This window comes from Pongo abelii, chromosome 16, assembly GCF_028885655.2.
Source record: "Pongo abelii isolate AG06213 chromosome 16, NHGRI_mPonAbe1-v2.0_pri, whole genome shotgun sequence".
Lineage (NCBI taxonomy): Eukaryota > Metazoa > Chordata > Mammalia > Primates > Hominidae > Pongo > Pongo abelii.
In genome coordinates, this window is record NC_072001.2 from 45,383,261 (window position 1) to 45,400,305 (window position 17,045).

A 17,045-nucleotide genomic window follows, 5' to 3' on the forward strand; every position below is an offset into this window, starting at 1 on the left:
CCTGGGTAAGCCTTTGCCCAGCTCTTGCTTTTTCTTGGTTACTTGCTGAATGACCTGTTCCCAGTTGACATTTCTCCGAGATGCATTTAGAATCTGCCGTAGGGTTGGCTTGAGCCCAGACTCCTTCTCTGTCTCACTCTTTCGGTGACCGCTAATATTGCGAATGCGGCGGGCACTATTGAGGTTTGGCTCAGGAAGGTGTACTCCAGTTTTGCTCTTCAAACTAATGTGCCGGGTTAGATCCCTTTGAAGTGAGGCAGGAAAGCCAAGCTTACTTAGTTCAGGCAGGAGAGGGCCCGAGGGCTGACTGATGTCACTTTTTTGAAGCTCTGCATCCAAGCTAGTACTCTCAAAGCCTTCTGTTTCATAAGATACATGAGATTTAATAGAGTCATCAACCTGTGCATCTTCTAGAGAGGTTTTCAAGTCTAGCAATAAGCCAGGGTGTGGACTGGCTGCAGATGTCATTTGTAATTCAGATTCTTTTTGGCAAGCTGTGGGATTACATGGGGAAGTGGATAGTTCTCTAGAAGTCTTCAGGATTCGGTCATCCTCCTCTTTCTCATCAGCAGTTCGAGCGCTGCCGGATAACAATTCCGTAGTTGCAGAACCTAGGGTTCCAATTTTTGTTCCATGCTTTTCCGTGTCAGATGTCTCTCCATCACTTTCATCTTCTAGTGCGTGCACTTGAAACTCAATTTTCAAAGACCCTTTTTCAGATTCTTCTACATTTCTACTTGCTTTTGCATAGTTCCTGGTCCTTTTAGAAGTGCTAAGAACTGGATTTTGCAATGACTCATGACACTGTAGCACCTCTTTGGCCTTTCGTAAAGTATCATTTAAATTATCACCAGATTGCTTCTGAGAGCCAAATGTACTTTTATTCCCTTTTAAAACGTGAGGAGATGAACTACGCAGTTTGGATATGTAAGGACCATGGTTATCTTCCGCAGTGGGCTTGTTCGAGGGATTTGAGTGTTCTCCAGGGGAAAAAAAATTCGTTTTGGTGTTTTTTGAGATATTCTTTGGATCTTGCTTTTGAGACAATGATTTAGTGGCTGGACATGGAAGGAGTGGGGATTTCAATGATGGCATTTTATTTGGTGTATGCTCTTGTTCAGGTTTTTCTGCAATGGGGCACTGTCTCACCACCTCGAAGGAATTAGCAGAATCAGAAGAGGCCTTGTGATTAAGAGATCCAGTATGTATTTCTTTTTGTGTTTTCTGTGTTGGGGAATTACGTGTTTCATCAGTTTGGGGCTCCTGTATTCCTGTAGTTATCAAGCTAAAATCAAAGAGAGGTTTCTCTATCATTTCTGGCTTGTTACCAGTGACGTCTTTCAATCCCGACTGTAAATCCAGAGTCTTCTGAGAAGGGTAAGGCGTCCAGCGACGAGGCTTTTCCCTTGCCGCACTGCCATTCTTTCCACTAACTTTGGAAGTAGCAGTGTCTGCTTGTTTAGTGGTTTGGCTTTCCGCCTGCTCAAAATTGAAGTCAAGTAAGCCTTCTGAAGGAAATTTATCACTTGTAAATCCTTCAGAAGGACCTCTATATGTGGCAACTGTACCAAGTTTGTCATTTTCTTGCCGCTGCCAATTATATCTGTCGTGACTGTATTTGTTTGACTTATTAGATTTCTTGTTCCATAGCATAGTCACATCTTCCATTTGACAGTTAGAATTTCTGTTTCTGCCTGGTTGAAATTTGTCTCCAGGGCCACTGTAATTCCAATTATTTGTACTACGTACACTGGATTTCCAGTTTCCGTTACTGTTGTTCATATGCCAACTGGAAAAGCCACCTGTTCCTTCAGAAAGCCAACTGGAATTCCTTCCTGTACCATTATGATTCCAATCTACTGTTCCACTATTTGAAAGCCAACCACCTCCAGAATTACTATGGTTGTGAAACCAAGTCGAGGAGCCTCCTGCAACACCCTTATGCCACCCGGAACGTCCTCTTGGTCCACCACCATTCCTCAAAGAATGTGGAAAGCTGTTTTTCCTAGTATTATTAAAGCCATCTTTTTCCCATTTCCAATCCCGCTGTGGAGGTCCACGATGATGCCATGCAGGCTGACTGTAACTCTCTCTGTCTTGGTAAGGAATTCGGTCTTCTCGTCTCCATTGGGGTCGTCTGTCATCAGAGTTTATTTCTTGGTTGCTATTGGAAGGTTCATCTTGTCTGGAAGAAAAACAGTTTTTCATTAGCGATTTAAAGGAATTCCTATGCTACCTTGAAAGGCATAACCCACCAAACTTCCCTTGTACTTTCCTCCCGTTACTTAGAATATGTAACCGAGTCTAGTTTTATATCTAATAGTGGTTGTTTTCATATCTTTAAATGATATATTTAAACGTATATTCCTCAACTTATTAATTTAAAAATTAAACATTTTAAATTATTTAAATTTCAAGTAATTACAACCATCTCCCCCATCACTCAGAAATATTAAAAATTTGGCACATTTGGCCAGGTGTGGTGGCTCGCATCTATAATTCCAGCACTTTGGGAGGCCGAGGCGGGCAGATCACTTGAGGTCAGGAGTTCAAGACCAACATGGCCAACATGGAGAAACCCCATCTCTACTAAAAATACAAAAATTAGCCAGGCATAGTGGAGCACACCTGTAACCCCAGCTACTCGGGAGGCTGAGGAATGAGAATCACTTGAACCCAGAAGGCGGAGGTTGCAGTGAGCTGAGATCATGCTATTACACTCCAGCCTGGGTAACAGAGCGAGACTGTCTCAAAAAAACAAACAAAAATTTGGCACATTTATATTCCCTCCCTTTCTTGGTCGTGTTTTCTGAGATTTTGTCCCTATCATCCAATTATTATTTTTGTATTATGCAGCTTTTTTGGAAAAAGAACAAGTATATTTTATAGCTATAGTTATCTTTTTTTTTTTGAGACAGAGTCTTGCACTGTTGGCCAGGCTGGAGTGCAGTGGCACAATCTCAGGTCACTGCAACCTCTGTCTCCCAGGCTCAAGCAATTCTCCTGCCTCAGACTCCCGACTAGCTGGGATTACAGGCATGCGCCACCACACCCGGCTAATTTTTGTATTTTTAGTAGAGACGGGGTTTCACCATGTTGGCCAGGCTGATCTCAAACTCCTGACCTCAGGTAATCCACCCACTCGCGGCCTCCCAAAGTGCTGGGATTACAGGGGTACAGGCATGAGCCACTGCGCCCAGCCTAGTTATCATATTTAGTACAATTTTATGTTCAGCTGCCCTTAATACCATGATTTTTCCAGTTGTAGGTTCTTTCTGAAAAACTCCATTTCTTAACCTATTTTAAATAAGATGATACTTTGCATGGTTATTTTTATTAATAAACACTTTGTCCAGTACCCATTCAATAACTGTTAGTGGTATAAGAAGACTTTTATGTACAGTTCCGGTTTGTGAAGGGCTTAGAACCTAGCTGAGACAGTAAGGTCACAAACAGGAGGAAAATAGCATATACCAAACAAGTAGTAACCATATTATGTGCTATAAGGAGCTTCACGAGCCAGAGGTTTTTATAAAGAAACTACAGCTGTTTCATGTTCATGTCAGACGAGGAGTCCACAGAAACATGAATAAGCTTCAGTAAGCATCATAGCAATAGGTGTAAAAACCATTTTCTTCTACAAACTGCCTATGGTGTGCATGGGCATGGTGCTTAGCATGTGGTAAGTGCTCAAAATACTGAGTACTGCTAGCTAAAATTTACTGAGTACCTAAGTGTCAGGCATTTAATGCTAAGCACCTTATATAGATTATCTCACTTAGTTTTTATAATCCTGAGGCAAGTATTTTTTTTTTGGAGATGGAGTCTCGCTTTGTTGCCCAGGCTGGAGTGCAATGGCACGATCTTGGCTCACTGCAACTTCCGCCTCTCCAGTTCAAGCGATTCTCCTGCCTCAGCCTCCTGAGTAGCTGGGATTACAGGCTCCCGCCACCACGCCTGGCTAAGTTTTGTATTTTTAGTAGAGACAGGGTTCCGCCATGTTGGCCAGGCTGGTCTTGAACTCCTGACCTCGTGATCCACCCGCCTCAGCCTCCCAAAGTGCTGGGATTACAGGCGTGGCAAGTATTCTTACTATTCCTACTTTATAGATGAGAAATTGAGCAGTAGAGAGGTTACATAACTTGCCTAGAATAAGACAGCCAGAAAGTAGTAGAGCAGAGATTTAAACCTTGGCGGTCTGACTCCAGTCAGAGTCTATACTCCTAACCATAGGCCTTCAGAGAATCAACATCTCAAAACAAAGTTTCCACATTTAAGTTCCTTCCTCTGAACTTGACTTAAAAATCTTAAACTCAATACTGACTTTAACTGGCTTTAAAGGCTTTCAATGTCTATGATATTTTGGACACAAATTGGAACTTCTTCCTTTTTCATAAGACGGAATTTAAAAGTCTATCTAGAAGGTTCAAACATCCACTCATATAAATTACAATCATTTCTAAACAGGAGACTCTGTTTAGAAAGTAACAACTATTATTACATGCAGTAGCAGAATTTTTTTATAACAATTAACCAAATCGCCTTTGTCTTTTGAGTCTATGCAATATGCAACTTCTGGCATCCAAGGAGACCACTAACTCAGTTATACTGATATGATCAGAAATGGGAGAATTGGGGGATAAATAAATCACAAAGTAGAATTCCTAGATCATCATGAATTGGCTAGATTCAGAAGACAGGAGCATTCAGCTAAACCCATAGACCAGAAAGAATAATCTAAGTTAAAAACTCATGAAGGAAAAAAGAAAAAAAAAAACCTCCTGAAGAAGTAGATGATTTTGGCCAGGTGTGGTGGCTCATGCCTGTAATCTCAGCACTTTGGGAGGCCAAGGCGGGTGGATCACTTGAGCCCAGAAGTTCAAGGCCAGCCTGGGCAACATGGCTAAACCCCATCTCTACCAAAAATAAAAATTAAAAAAAAAATTAGCCACACATGGTGGCAATGCATGCCTGTAGTCCCAGCTTCTCGGGAGGCTGAGGTGGGAGGACTGTTGGAGCCTAGGAAGTTGAGGCTGCAGTGAGGTGTCGTCGTGCCACTGCACTCAAGCCTGGGTGACAGACCGACACCCTGTCTCAAAAAAAAAAAAAAAAGAAGTAGATGATTTTATAAATAGGTCACCAAGGAGGCACATCAAAAGACTCAAAAAATAGTAACTATGATACAAATGTGTAATCTATTCTGACTTAATGTTTAATTATTTACACAGATAAAGCTAATAATGGCACTAGTATGTAAGAAGAAAATAGAAGTTAGTCTCCCAGAGGCTCCAACCGCCTAAAGCAGGAGAAAGTAAACTGCAACTATATTAAAAGTAATGAAAATGTCATTTGAAGGACTAAGCTACTAAATGATTCAAGAACCATGTGGTTTGAGTGTCCCGTATCTGAAATGCTTGGGACCAGAAAGGTTTTGCATTTCAAACTGCTTTGGATTTTGGAATATTTTTGCATACACATAATGGGATATTACAGGAATGGGACCCAAGTCTAAACATAAAATTCATTTATGTTTCATATACAGCTTTTATACACAGTCTGATGATAATTTTAGGTAATATTTTGAATAATTTTGTAAAATGAAATGAGGTGTGGAATTTTCCACTGGTGGCCTCATGTTGGCACTCAAATGTTTTAGATTTTGGTGTTTTCAGATTCTGGATTAGGGATGCTCACCCTTTATTGATATTTTAAGATGAAGAAAGTCTCCTTCAAGGACTTGTTCAAAAAATTTTTTTTTAATTTTAATTTTTTGTTGTTGTTACATAGATAAGGGCTTCCTATATTGCCCAGGCTGGTCTTGAAGCCCTGGCCTTGTCTCCTCATGCACCAGGACAATAGGCCTGAGCCACTGTGCCTCCCGGCAAAAAAACTTTTAACATATAGAGTAAAAACGACTTCCTTTTTATAGTCAAGCCTCTAACTAAAAAGGAGGTACAGACCGGGTATAACTAGTATTCAAGAAGAATCTTTAAAATTTTATTTTAGAATCTGAAATGATTCTCTTCATGTTCTGGGACTTAAAAAATTATCCCACCTCATAAGTGCTTCTCTCTCTCTTTCCCTCACATTGAAAATTTCTACCTCATTAAACTCTTTTTAACAAATTTTATAATTAAACTCTTTAGACCAGAAAGCAGTAAGGTAAAAACATAAATGCCTAATACCTGAATGTATAAATATAGGTATGAAATTATGCAATACAAATTAGAAAATTTATATTGCTTAAATTATCTTGACACTTATCAAAAAAATTTCTTCAATAAAGCACTGTGTTAGTCACTGGGGATTCAAAGACAAAAAGATAAATCAAATTTGGCAGAAACACCACATTAATTCACACCAGTCAAAAAATATTTTCCTAAGAAATGTTATTTGGCAATAAGACTATACTATATACTATAGACTATACTGTTATTTTGGCAATAAGACTATACTATATACTATACAATTTATACAATGAAGCTTATATTCTAATACCTTCCACTAGAAAATTTAAACGCCAAATAAAAACTTATTGGTATTCAAAAGATTTGGATACTGGCCAGGTACAGTGGCTCACGCCTGTAATTCCAGCACTTTGGGAGGCTGAGGCAGGCAGACTGCTTGAGGTCAGGAGTCTGAGACCAGCCTGGCTAATGGGGTTAAACCCCGTCTCTACTAAAAATGCAAGAAAAATTAGCCAGGCATGGTGGCAGGCATCTGTAATCCCAGCTACTCAGGAGGCTGAGGCAGGAGAATTGCTTGAACCCAGAAGGCAGAGGTTGCAGTGAGCCAAGATCACACCACTGCACTCCAGTCTGGGTGGGTGACAGAGTGAGACTCCATCTTAAAAAAAAAAAAAAAGATTTGGATATCAATAAAGCCATTCTCAACATAGTTACCAACATGGCAAAAATTTCAGATATGTAGCTACAGCTTATGTAGGAACAATACTGAGTTTGCTTTTTTAAGAAGATATTACAGTAGTTCAAGAAAACATTCCATTGCCCTTTGATTAATAAGACAACAACCTCAAGCTTAAACTTTATACCTAAGTTTAAATGCTAAGGGCTGAACAGTACAAAGATATAAAATGTATTCTCTGCTGTGTTCTGTTATAGATAGGCTTTTTTAAAAAAATCAATTACTTACCGACTTTGTTCTTTCCTTTGTTTTATTAACTGAACGAGTTCCTTGTCAAAATAATCTTCTTCCTCTTCCTCTCCTTTTCCATCATCTTCTCTTTCCTGGGCATCAACGTTATCTTTGTGCAACTGGCCAGAAATGTGCTTTGCATATGCAGAAAGACCCACTTCTGTGACCCCGCACACTCGGCACTCATGACTAATGTCCCTAGGGAAAGAGGGAGATGAGGGACATTCAATTCTCCCCACTGGCATGGCACACTCACCAGATCTGTTATTGTTTCCTCTGAAGGACACTGCACACTTTGGCAGAGTGAAGAATTAGTGCTAATTAATTTCAATGCTCCTTTCATCACTTTTAATAAGTTTGTTTATAAGTTACTTTTGAAATGAGTTTAAGATTCTTTTCCAGCAATCAAGAGGCAATACACTTCAGATAAATGTCGTTTAGGAGGAGAAATCTTCTTGAATTGCTGTACTTAAAATCTTGTCAGAGGAAACATGGTGAAAGGGGAGGCAGGGCAGGGGGCTCAGAGCAAGCAGAAGTTGCTCTGGAGCACACCCATGGTGCCAGCTGCACTCAGAAGGCCTGGTGACAGCGCTTACATTTAATCTTCGGTCTAGAGCTTTCTTCCAGTGAAAGTTAAGGGGTGGAAACAAGAGTAGGTGGCGCAGCCAATCCCAAGTGGGTAACTAAATCGGAACAGCTGGAGCTCTGCCTGGAATGTGAGAATTCCGGACCCCAGGAGTAGTCCAGGCAAACTTTTTTGGTCTGGATGATACATGTGATCTACATTCTGCTTCAGAAGGGCTTATTTTAAAGGGAATGGAAAGCATTTCAGTTGTAGGAAGTTAACAGCTGTGCCAAGCAAATGTGTTTTCTCAAGTTTCAGAAAATGCTACATTGAGAGAGATGCAAAACCACGTTTTTAGTTAAACTAGGCAGACTTTTTTGCTTTGTTTTGTTTTTTTACTTTACATACTTCATGGCAAATCTCACTTAGCCAATCTTCAGAAGCCAAAGTCTTGAATCGGTGTCCAGAGCTGTAGCAGATCAAAAATTTAACTGCTTTTTAGCTCCTGGAAAGCCCTTGACTGGGTCAGCTGACTATGCAGTCATTTATGAGAAACATCTGAACACGATAGTTACAAGACAGCAGTATCCATTCAACAATCCAAATTGGCTTAACTCTGTATCATGTGTCTTGGATTTAGACTAGTTATATTTTTGCACTTCCTATGCCAATCTATTAAAAAAAAAAGCCAACAACCCAAAAAGACATGCCGTCTTTGTCCAGACAGAAACACATACACACACGTGCACCTCTGTTCCATCTTTCCCTCACAAATACCTAACGAGACATAGGCAGAATTTACATCAACCAGAAGAGACCCTCAAAACTGGGCACTTCATTTACTAGAAGACAGTTACTGTTACAGATCACCTGAATATTCGTTCAAGCAAAAAAAAAAAAAGGCCGGGTTTGGTGGCTCACGGCTGTAATCCCAGCACTTGGGGAGGCTGAGGCGGGCAGATCATGAGGTCAGCAGTTTGAGACCAGCCTGACCAAAATGGTGAAACGCCATCACTACTAAAAATACAAAAATTAGCCTGGTGTGGTGGTGTGCACCTGTATTCCCAGCTATTCGGGAGGCTGAGGCAGGAGAATCGCTTGAACCCGGGAGGCAAAGGTTGCAGTGAGCCGAGATTACACAACTGCACTCCAGCCTGGGCGACAGAGTGAGACTCCATCTCAAAAAAACAAAAGAAAAAAAAAAAAACCACCTTACCAAAAAACAGCTAGATTCTAGACATGCTGTTTTTTGGTAAGGTATTTTCTTTCTTTTTTTTTTTTTAAATGAATATTCAGGTGACCTGTAACAGAAACTGTCTTCTAGTAAATACTTAGCATAGACACTCTTGTTTAGGGTGACAAAGTCTAAACACTCAAACAATGCCCAGTAAGTTTAAAAAAAAACACTGTTCCTTATTTTGTAAGGATCATGGAGAAGAGCTCAGAAAAACTGAGAAAATTTGCAAGTTTTCACTCTTTTTTGACTTTGTAACCTCAAATACTGACATTTTTAAGATTCATTTTAATGTGCTCTGGCCAGGTTTCCTAAAAATATCAATACCTGATTACCCAGAATATCAATATTCTAATTCCACAGGTACTTAAATACATTATTTTTACTGAGGGTTTTCAACTGCACTTACTACATTTATACACTTAAAGAATAATCTTCGGCCAGGCACTGGAGTGCAGTGGCATGATCACAGCTCCCTGCAGCCTCAACTTCCCAGGCTCATGTGATTCATTTTCCCACCCATGCGCTACCATACCTGGCTAATTTTTTGTGTATTTTGTGGAGACAGGGTTTCACCATGTTGCCCAGGCTGGTCTTGAACTTGTGGGCTCAAGAGAGTCACCTGCCTTGGCCTCCCAAAGTTCTGGGATTACAGCTGTGAGCCACCACGCCCAGCCTGGCCTTAGGATTTTCAGAGTGATAATGGCTTCAATTTAAAGTCATGGTGGCTCACACCTGTAATCCCAGCACTTTGGGAGGTCGAGGCGGGTGGATCACCTGAGGTCAGGAGTTTGAGACCACCCCGGCCAACCTGGTAAAACCCCATCTCTACTAAAAATACAAAAATTATCCAGGCATGGTGGCGGGCACCTGTAATCCCAGCTACTCAAGAGGCTGAGGTAGGAGAATCACTTGAACCCGGGAGGCGGATGTTGTAGTGAGCTGAGATCGCACCACTGCACTCCAGCCTGGGCGACAGAGTGAGACTCCGTCTCAAAAAGAAAAGAAAAAAAGAAAAAAGAATAATCCTCCACTTTCTCCAGTTTACCAGGGATACCGATACTTTTCTCTCAAGCAATTAAATTGATGGTAGCTCATTCCAACTGAACGTTAATAACAAGCTGTTTCTCAAAGCAACACACAAAGAAGTTAATTATATAAATCTATCACAATGGGCAGCATCAGAACAGTCTGAGGACTATAACAAATCTACAATATCTCATTTACACTATAAACATTCCAATCAACTCAATTTTCCAGTTAGAAAATCTTTTTGTCGGCCAGGCGCAGTGGTTCAAGCCTGTAATCCCAGCACTTTGGGAGGCCGAGGTGGGTGGATCACGAGGTCAGGAGTTCGAGACCAGCCTGGCCAATATGGTGAAACCCCATCTCTACTAAAAAAAAATACAAAAATTAGCCAGGCATGGTGGCACGCGCCTGTAATCTCAGCTACTCAGGAGGCTGAGGCAGGAGAATCGCTTGAACTTTGGAGGTGGAGGTTGCAGTGAGCCGAGATCACTCCACTGCACTCCAGCCTAGGTGACAGAGTGAGACTTGGTCTCAAAAAAAAAAAAAAAAGAAAATATTTTTGTCTTAAAACTCTCTAAAACTATGGAAAATATCTTAGCCTACTTTTCTACCTAAAAGCTCATAGAATGCTAAACTGAATATTGCAGTACCAGGGACATCCTTCAATTGGGGACTTCAGTATAGTCCCTAAAAAGTATTTTAAAATAAAATCCCTGATTTTATCCTTACTTCTAAAATGCAGAGAATCTGTCTAATGCTCAAACTATCAAAACCCCTCGCTCTTAAAAGACACAACTAGAAAGCAATACTGACTTTCCAAAATATTAAGGAATGTTGTATAAAGTAGGCAGAACTTAACTGTTAAAAATAAACATCCATAATCGTAAACCCACACACCCTGCAACCCCCAAAGCACAAACATATGTTGGATTCTTAACAGTGGAACATTTTCAAACCATTTTGCAATCCTAGTGAGAAAGAATATAACCATAGTTCCAAAATTATTTGACAGAGAACAAATCAGAGACCCTGCCCAGAAGGGCATATGCAATAAATGCAGTATAAAAGTTAACACTAGCCGGGTGCCAACGCCTGTAATCCCAGCACTTTGGGAGGCCGAGGCGGGCAGATCACCTGAGGTCAGGAGTTCAAGACCAGCCTGACCAACACGGAGAAACCCCGTCTCTACTAAAAATACAAAATTAGCTGGGCGTGGTGGAGCATGCCTGTAATCCCAACTACTCAGGAGGCTGAGGCAGGAGAATCGTTTGAACCTGGGAGGTGGAGGTTGCGGTGAGCCGAGATTGCACCATTGCACTCTAGCCTGGGCAACAAGAGCAAAATTCCGTCTCAAAAAAAAAAAAATTAAAACTAAAAATAATTTTTCAAAAACCAAATCCCTAACATTTTTCTTATAAATAAAATCCAGTTTAAAATAGAAACTTTGCAAGAAACTTCAAAAAAAAACTTTATAAGAAACTTCAAAAAGAGAAACTTCAAAAAGTGTGTAAGGGTAATATGGTTACCTCCACACACATCTGCGTTTTCAGGAGATGTGGTTATACTACCCTGTTCTTTCTCTACCTAGCCACATCTTCTGAAAATTCAAGTGTGTGTGGAGTAAGCATATTACCTCTGTTCTCTACACAACAGGCATTCATGCTTCAACATATAGTGTTTGGGAAACCATGTTTTAAAAGCCTAATAGCAAATTAATATTTTAATGATGTTACTTGATAATTATTTATTAACAATCAGTTAAAATACTTACTATACTGTGTAAATAAATAAAATAATCATGGGGGAAATGTACAGCTTTGCTCCTTGGCTAGCAAAGGCAATAATTTTCCTTAGGGCATTTAAAGGAGGGCCTAAATTAGCTTCATCCTGTTACCACACAATTTCCTCTCATGTGTGAAACACAAAGTCTTAAGATACTCTCTCCATAAGCTTTTCTTTATTAAGCTTGCTCTAACTACCCGACAACAGCTGCTGAATAAATAAAGGTTTGTGCCTTTTTAATAGTCTCTAGCTGGAGATGTTACTTATGGCCCACACTTCTGAAGAAGTATATTAGGAAAAAATAGGGAAATGTTTCACATGTCCACAGCCATGAACCAAGTAAGACCAGTTACTTATTGCTTATTCAAGCTTGCATGCAAAGCCTAAATAACACGTACTTTGCAATTCTTAACCAGATCACAACCAAAAACTGTAGACACAACTATAAAGAGAAAAAGAAAGTCTCAGTGTCAGAAACCCAGTAGTTAAAAATGAAATCCAGAGGAAATAATCACAAACTCAGGATAACAGGGTAAAGAAATAATGACTGATAATTATTTGTCCTGATGGTACAAGCTGCTGAAGACCGTCCTTACAGTAAATGCTCCAAGTCAGTAAACAATTTTTGAGATTTTATGGGGTTTTCTATAATTTTGTAAGCTGTTTTTTCTTGCTACCTGTTTGTCTTCTCTGTTATATGTAACATAATTTGTTACAGGTCAGGAACACTATATCCAATATGTGAGTAAATAAGTATTAAAGGCTACCCTCTAAAGAAAATGAGTTAGGGTGCGAAACCTGACATTTCTATTGGCAGCTCAGGGAGGCTTTTAGTGCCTTTTTCCTAATTATTTTACTGTGATCCAAATAATTTTAAATGGTAGATAAAATCTCCATAGCACAGTGTAGTTGCATGGGTGGAAAAGAACACATTACAGAACAAAACATAAATGACAATGTGGTTCGTTAACATCACAAAACAAAATGTGTATCTATAAATATAAATGTATAGGCCAGGCGCGGTGGCTCACGCCTGTAATCCCAGCACTTTGGGAGTCCGAGGCAGGTGGATCACCTGAGGTCAGGAGTTCAAGACCAGCCTGGTCAACATGGCAAAACCCAGTTTCTACTAAAAAGACAAAAAATTAGCCAGCGTAGTTGCGCGTGCCTATAATCCCAGCTACTTGGGAGGCTGAGGCAGGAGAATCGCTTGAACCAGGGAGGCAGAGGTTGCAGTGAGCCGAGATCACACCATTGCACTCCAGCTTGGGCTACAAGTGTGAAACTCCGTCTCAATAAATAAATAAATAAATAAGTATGTAAATACATACAAAGAGGTCTGGATAGGATACACACCAACCATTGAGTCTCCTCTAAGACAGAAATAGGATTTAGAGGGGAAATGGGGGTGGAGAGAAGACTTTTACTTTTTAAACAACTTTTTATGATTCTGTATTGATTATAAACATGAGTCTTATGTGACCAAACTTGGTTTTGTTTTGACAGGGTCTCACTGTCGCCCAGGCTGGAGTGCAGTGGCACAATCATAGCTCACTGCAGCCTCAAACTCCTGGGCTCAAAGGATCCTCCTGCCTCAGCCTCCTTAGTAGCTGGACTACAGGTGCAACCCACCAGACCTGGCTTTTTTTTGTTTTGTTTTTCGTTTTTTTTGTAGAGACAGGAGTCCCACTATGTTGCCCAGGTTGGTCTCGAACTCCTGGGCTCAAGTGATCCTCCTGTCTTAGCCTCTCAAAGTGCTGGGATTATAGGCACGAGCACCGTGGCCGGCCCAAACTTTTAAAAATGTTTTAAATGGCTGATTAGTGATGTCCAAAATAAATGAGGCATTAATCTTTGAATGCAATGGGCTTCTCTCCTACAGACTAGATTTACTGACCTCGTTTGTTTTGTTTAATGATGTAGTGCATATGGGTCGGGTGGCAGGTAAGTAACCCATAATAAAATGAACTCTAGAAGGAAGTCTGTTGAAAATGGGATTTTGAAGTAAAATACTCCACGTAATCAAAAGTTGACTGCATTTCATAGATTTTGAATGTTAATGACGTAGAGATCATATATATTCAAGGTATTATGATAAGGGCTCTGGCCACGCAGAGTGGCTCATGCCTGTAGTCCCACCACTTTGGAAGGCAGAGGTAGGAGGATCAGCTAGAGCCCAGGAATTCAAGACCACCCTGAGCAACAGAGTGGAACCCTGTCTTTACAAAAAATAAAGGCCAAATGAAAGACAGAGTGGAACCCTGCCTTTACAAAAAATAAAAGCCAAAAATAAAAGCCAAAAGGGTGTGGCGGCACACACCTGTAGTCCCAGCTACATAGCAAGCTGAGGTGGGAGGATTGTTTGAGCCCAGGAGTTCGAGGTTGCAGTCAGCTGTGATCATGCCATGGCACCCCAGCCTGGTGACAGAGTGAGTGAGACCCTGTCTCAAAAAAGTATATATTAAAAATAATAAGGGCTCCCATACTAAAATTGAGTGACAGTCTCCTTTATATTGCGCTAAGACCTAACCTTCACACAATAAGAGACTGGGGGCAGGGAAAAATTCCACTAATAGGCTAAAGAGATGCTGAAAGTTTAATAACGCATTAATTTGCCCACAGAATCTTAAACTGTAGGTCATAAAAAAATAAATTTCAAATGACCTAGGTTGACAACCTGATCAAAACTTGTAACTATTGGCCAGGCACGGTGGCTCATGCCTGTAATCCCAGCACTTTGGGAGGCTGAGGCGGGCAGATCACAAGGTCAGGAGTTCAAGATCAGTCTGACCAACATGGTGAAACCCTGTCTCTACTAAAATTACTAAAATTAGCTGGGCGTGGTGGCGCACGCCTGTAATCCCAGCTACTCAGGAGGGTGAAGCAGGAGAATCGCTTGAACCCGGGAGGCGGAGGTTGCAGTGAGCTGAGATGGCACCACTGCACTCTAACCTGGGCAACAGAGTGAGACTCCATCTCAAAAAAAAAAAAAAAAACACACAAACTTGTAACTATTATTCATGGGATAAGATATAATTCCTATTTCCTAGGTTCCCAATGTTTCTCCATCTATCCTGTTTCCAAACTTCAAATTGACAGAAGTCAAATACATCAAAAAAGGAATCACAAATAGACAAAAGACATGGAATATACACACATGCTCCTTTTGTTTTTTTTTTTTTTTTTTTGAGACAGAGTCTGGCTCTGTCACCAGGCTGGAGTGTGGTGGTGTGATCTTGGCTCACTGCAACCTCCACCTCCCAGGCTCAAGCATCCTCCCACCTCAGGCTGATGAGTAGCTGGGACTACAGGCACACACCACCATGCCCAGCTAATTTTGGGGGTTTTTTGTGGGGCAGGGGATAGAGACAGGTGATATGGTTTGGCTGTGTCCCCACCCAAATCTCACCTTGAATTGCAATAATCCCCACATGTCAAGGGTAGGGCCAGGTGGAGATAACTGAATCATAGGGGCAGTTTCCCCCATACTGTTCTCATGGTAGTGAATAAGTCTCAGGAGATCTGATGGTTTTATAAATGGGAATTCCCCTGCACAAGCTCTCTTGCCTGCTGCCATGTAAGACGTAACTCTGCTCCTCATTCACCTTCCGCCATGATTATGAGGCCTCCCTAGCCACGTGGAACTGTGAGTCAATTAAACCTCTCTCCTTTATAAATTAACCAGTCTCGGGTATGTCTTTATTAGCAGCGTCAGAATAGACTAATACAATGGGGTTTCCCCATGTTGTCCAGGTTGGTCTTGAACTCCTGGGCTCAAGAAATCTGCCTGGCTCAGTTTTCCAAAATGCTGGGATTACAGGCATGAGCCACTGCACCCAGCCTACATTTCATTTTTTAAAGGTGTCCACTTATTAGATTTCCTTTCCTTAAACATCTCAAGCTTCAAATCACAGAATAGCATTCTTCTTTTTTTTTGAGACAGGGTCTCACTGTGTCACCCAGGCTGGAGGGCAGTGGCGCAATCACAGCTCACTGTAGCCCAGACCTACCTAAGCTCAAGTGATCCTCCCAACCTTAGCCTCCCAAATAGCTGGGACCACAGGCTATTAGCTGCCACACCCACCTAATTTCTTTATTTGTAGAGACAAGGTCTTTCTACGTTGCCCAGGCTGGTCTCAAATTCCTGGGCTCAAGTAATCCTTCCACCCTGGGCTCCCAAAGTGTTGGGATTACAGGCGTGAGCCACTGCACCTGGCCAGCATTCTTACATACATTTAAGGTTTATATTTCAATTTTGTTTATACCAATGAGATTCAGTGCTATCTAGCAGACTTTGGATGTCTCAGACAATTCCAGCAATACTAAATGTTTACGGCATGCGGTAATTCGTAACACTGCTGAAGTAAAAATACAAAATGTCCTAGTTGCAAGGCTAGCACGTAGGAATGAGAAAGCTTACTAATGAGAGAGTTAGCTCATCCCAACTCACCTTTCTTGTAATCTACTTGATAGGGCTGCTGTGAATTCACACATTTGAGATGCCGAAAGGTATCAGAGTTTATCCCTTTTGAATGCCAAAAATCTACTATACTTGGTATTAATTCTAAAAGGTTGTTCTACGCCATAAGACAACATTTGCTTATGATGGATTACTGCAAAACAAACTGACAGTCACCATCTTCACTCAGATCCACCCACATTCACAAACTTATGGAAGAGAGCCGTTCCCATACCTGCCCTTGAGGTTCTCAAGTTCCCTGTGATGCAACATGCTCCGCATGTGTTCGTCCATCTCCTTCAAAATTAAAGAAAGTAGATTAAAACTAAGCAGGATTGCTTTGGAAAAAAAAAACTCCTCTGTTCCTACTCAATCAAAAATTGGTGCTCAAACTCCTTATGTCAAAATGTGTTTGTGGTTATTCTCAATTTAATACTGAAATCAGTTCCTTAACAATTGACTGTTTTTTAATATATTTCATGTTTAAATAAAAAGAATTCTTAAAAAGACGTATTTAAGTGGCTTTCCAAAAAGATTAGAAAGTATTATCTTTAGGAAGCAAAAGACTTAAGAGCAAACTAAGTAGGTTAAATTCTATCCCATTACAAAGAATTTACTAAAGTTCATTTTAAAAAAACCTTTCAAATCACTCAACTTTTCAACTATTTGGCTTCCTTTATCCATAGTTTCTCAAGAGTAAGCTACAACTCTTACTTTACCCATGTCTTGGACAGGGCCTAGCATATAGTCATCAATAAGCATTTGTTGAATGAATATAGATGGATACATCAATCCTAGATAGGAGTTACAAACATAACAGA

The 17,045-nt window shown here is 40.7% G+C and overlaps 1 protein-coding gene across 8 annotated transcripts in view; it reads right to left on the reverse strand.

Annotated features, from left to right (window-relative positions):
- The window catches only part of ZNF106 (zinc finger protein 106), a 78,213-nt gene that overhangs the window by 36,651 nt on the left and 24,517 nt on the right, over positions 1-17,045 (reverse strand). For 2 of the 8 annotated variants that reach the window (XM_024232496.3, XM_024232494.3), the window contains exons 3-5: positions 16,460-16,521; positions 7,153-7,353; positions 2-2,185 (exon numbers count right to left, since the gene is read on the reverse strand). The exons of 1 other annotated variant lie outside the window; for it this stretch is intronic. In XM_024232496.3, the coding sequence (XP_024088264.2) occupies positions 2-2,185; positions 7,153-7,353; positions 16,460-16,521 (2,447 nt within the window). The remainder of the gene's footprint in view (position 1; positions 2,186-7,152; positions 7,354-16,459; positions 16,522-17,045) is intronic. 5 more of the 8 variants (XM_054532631.2, XM_024232499.3, XM_024232495.3 and 2 more) reach the window with 4 other exon arrangements.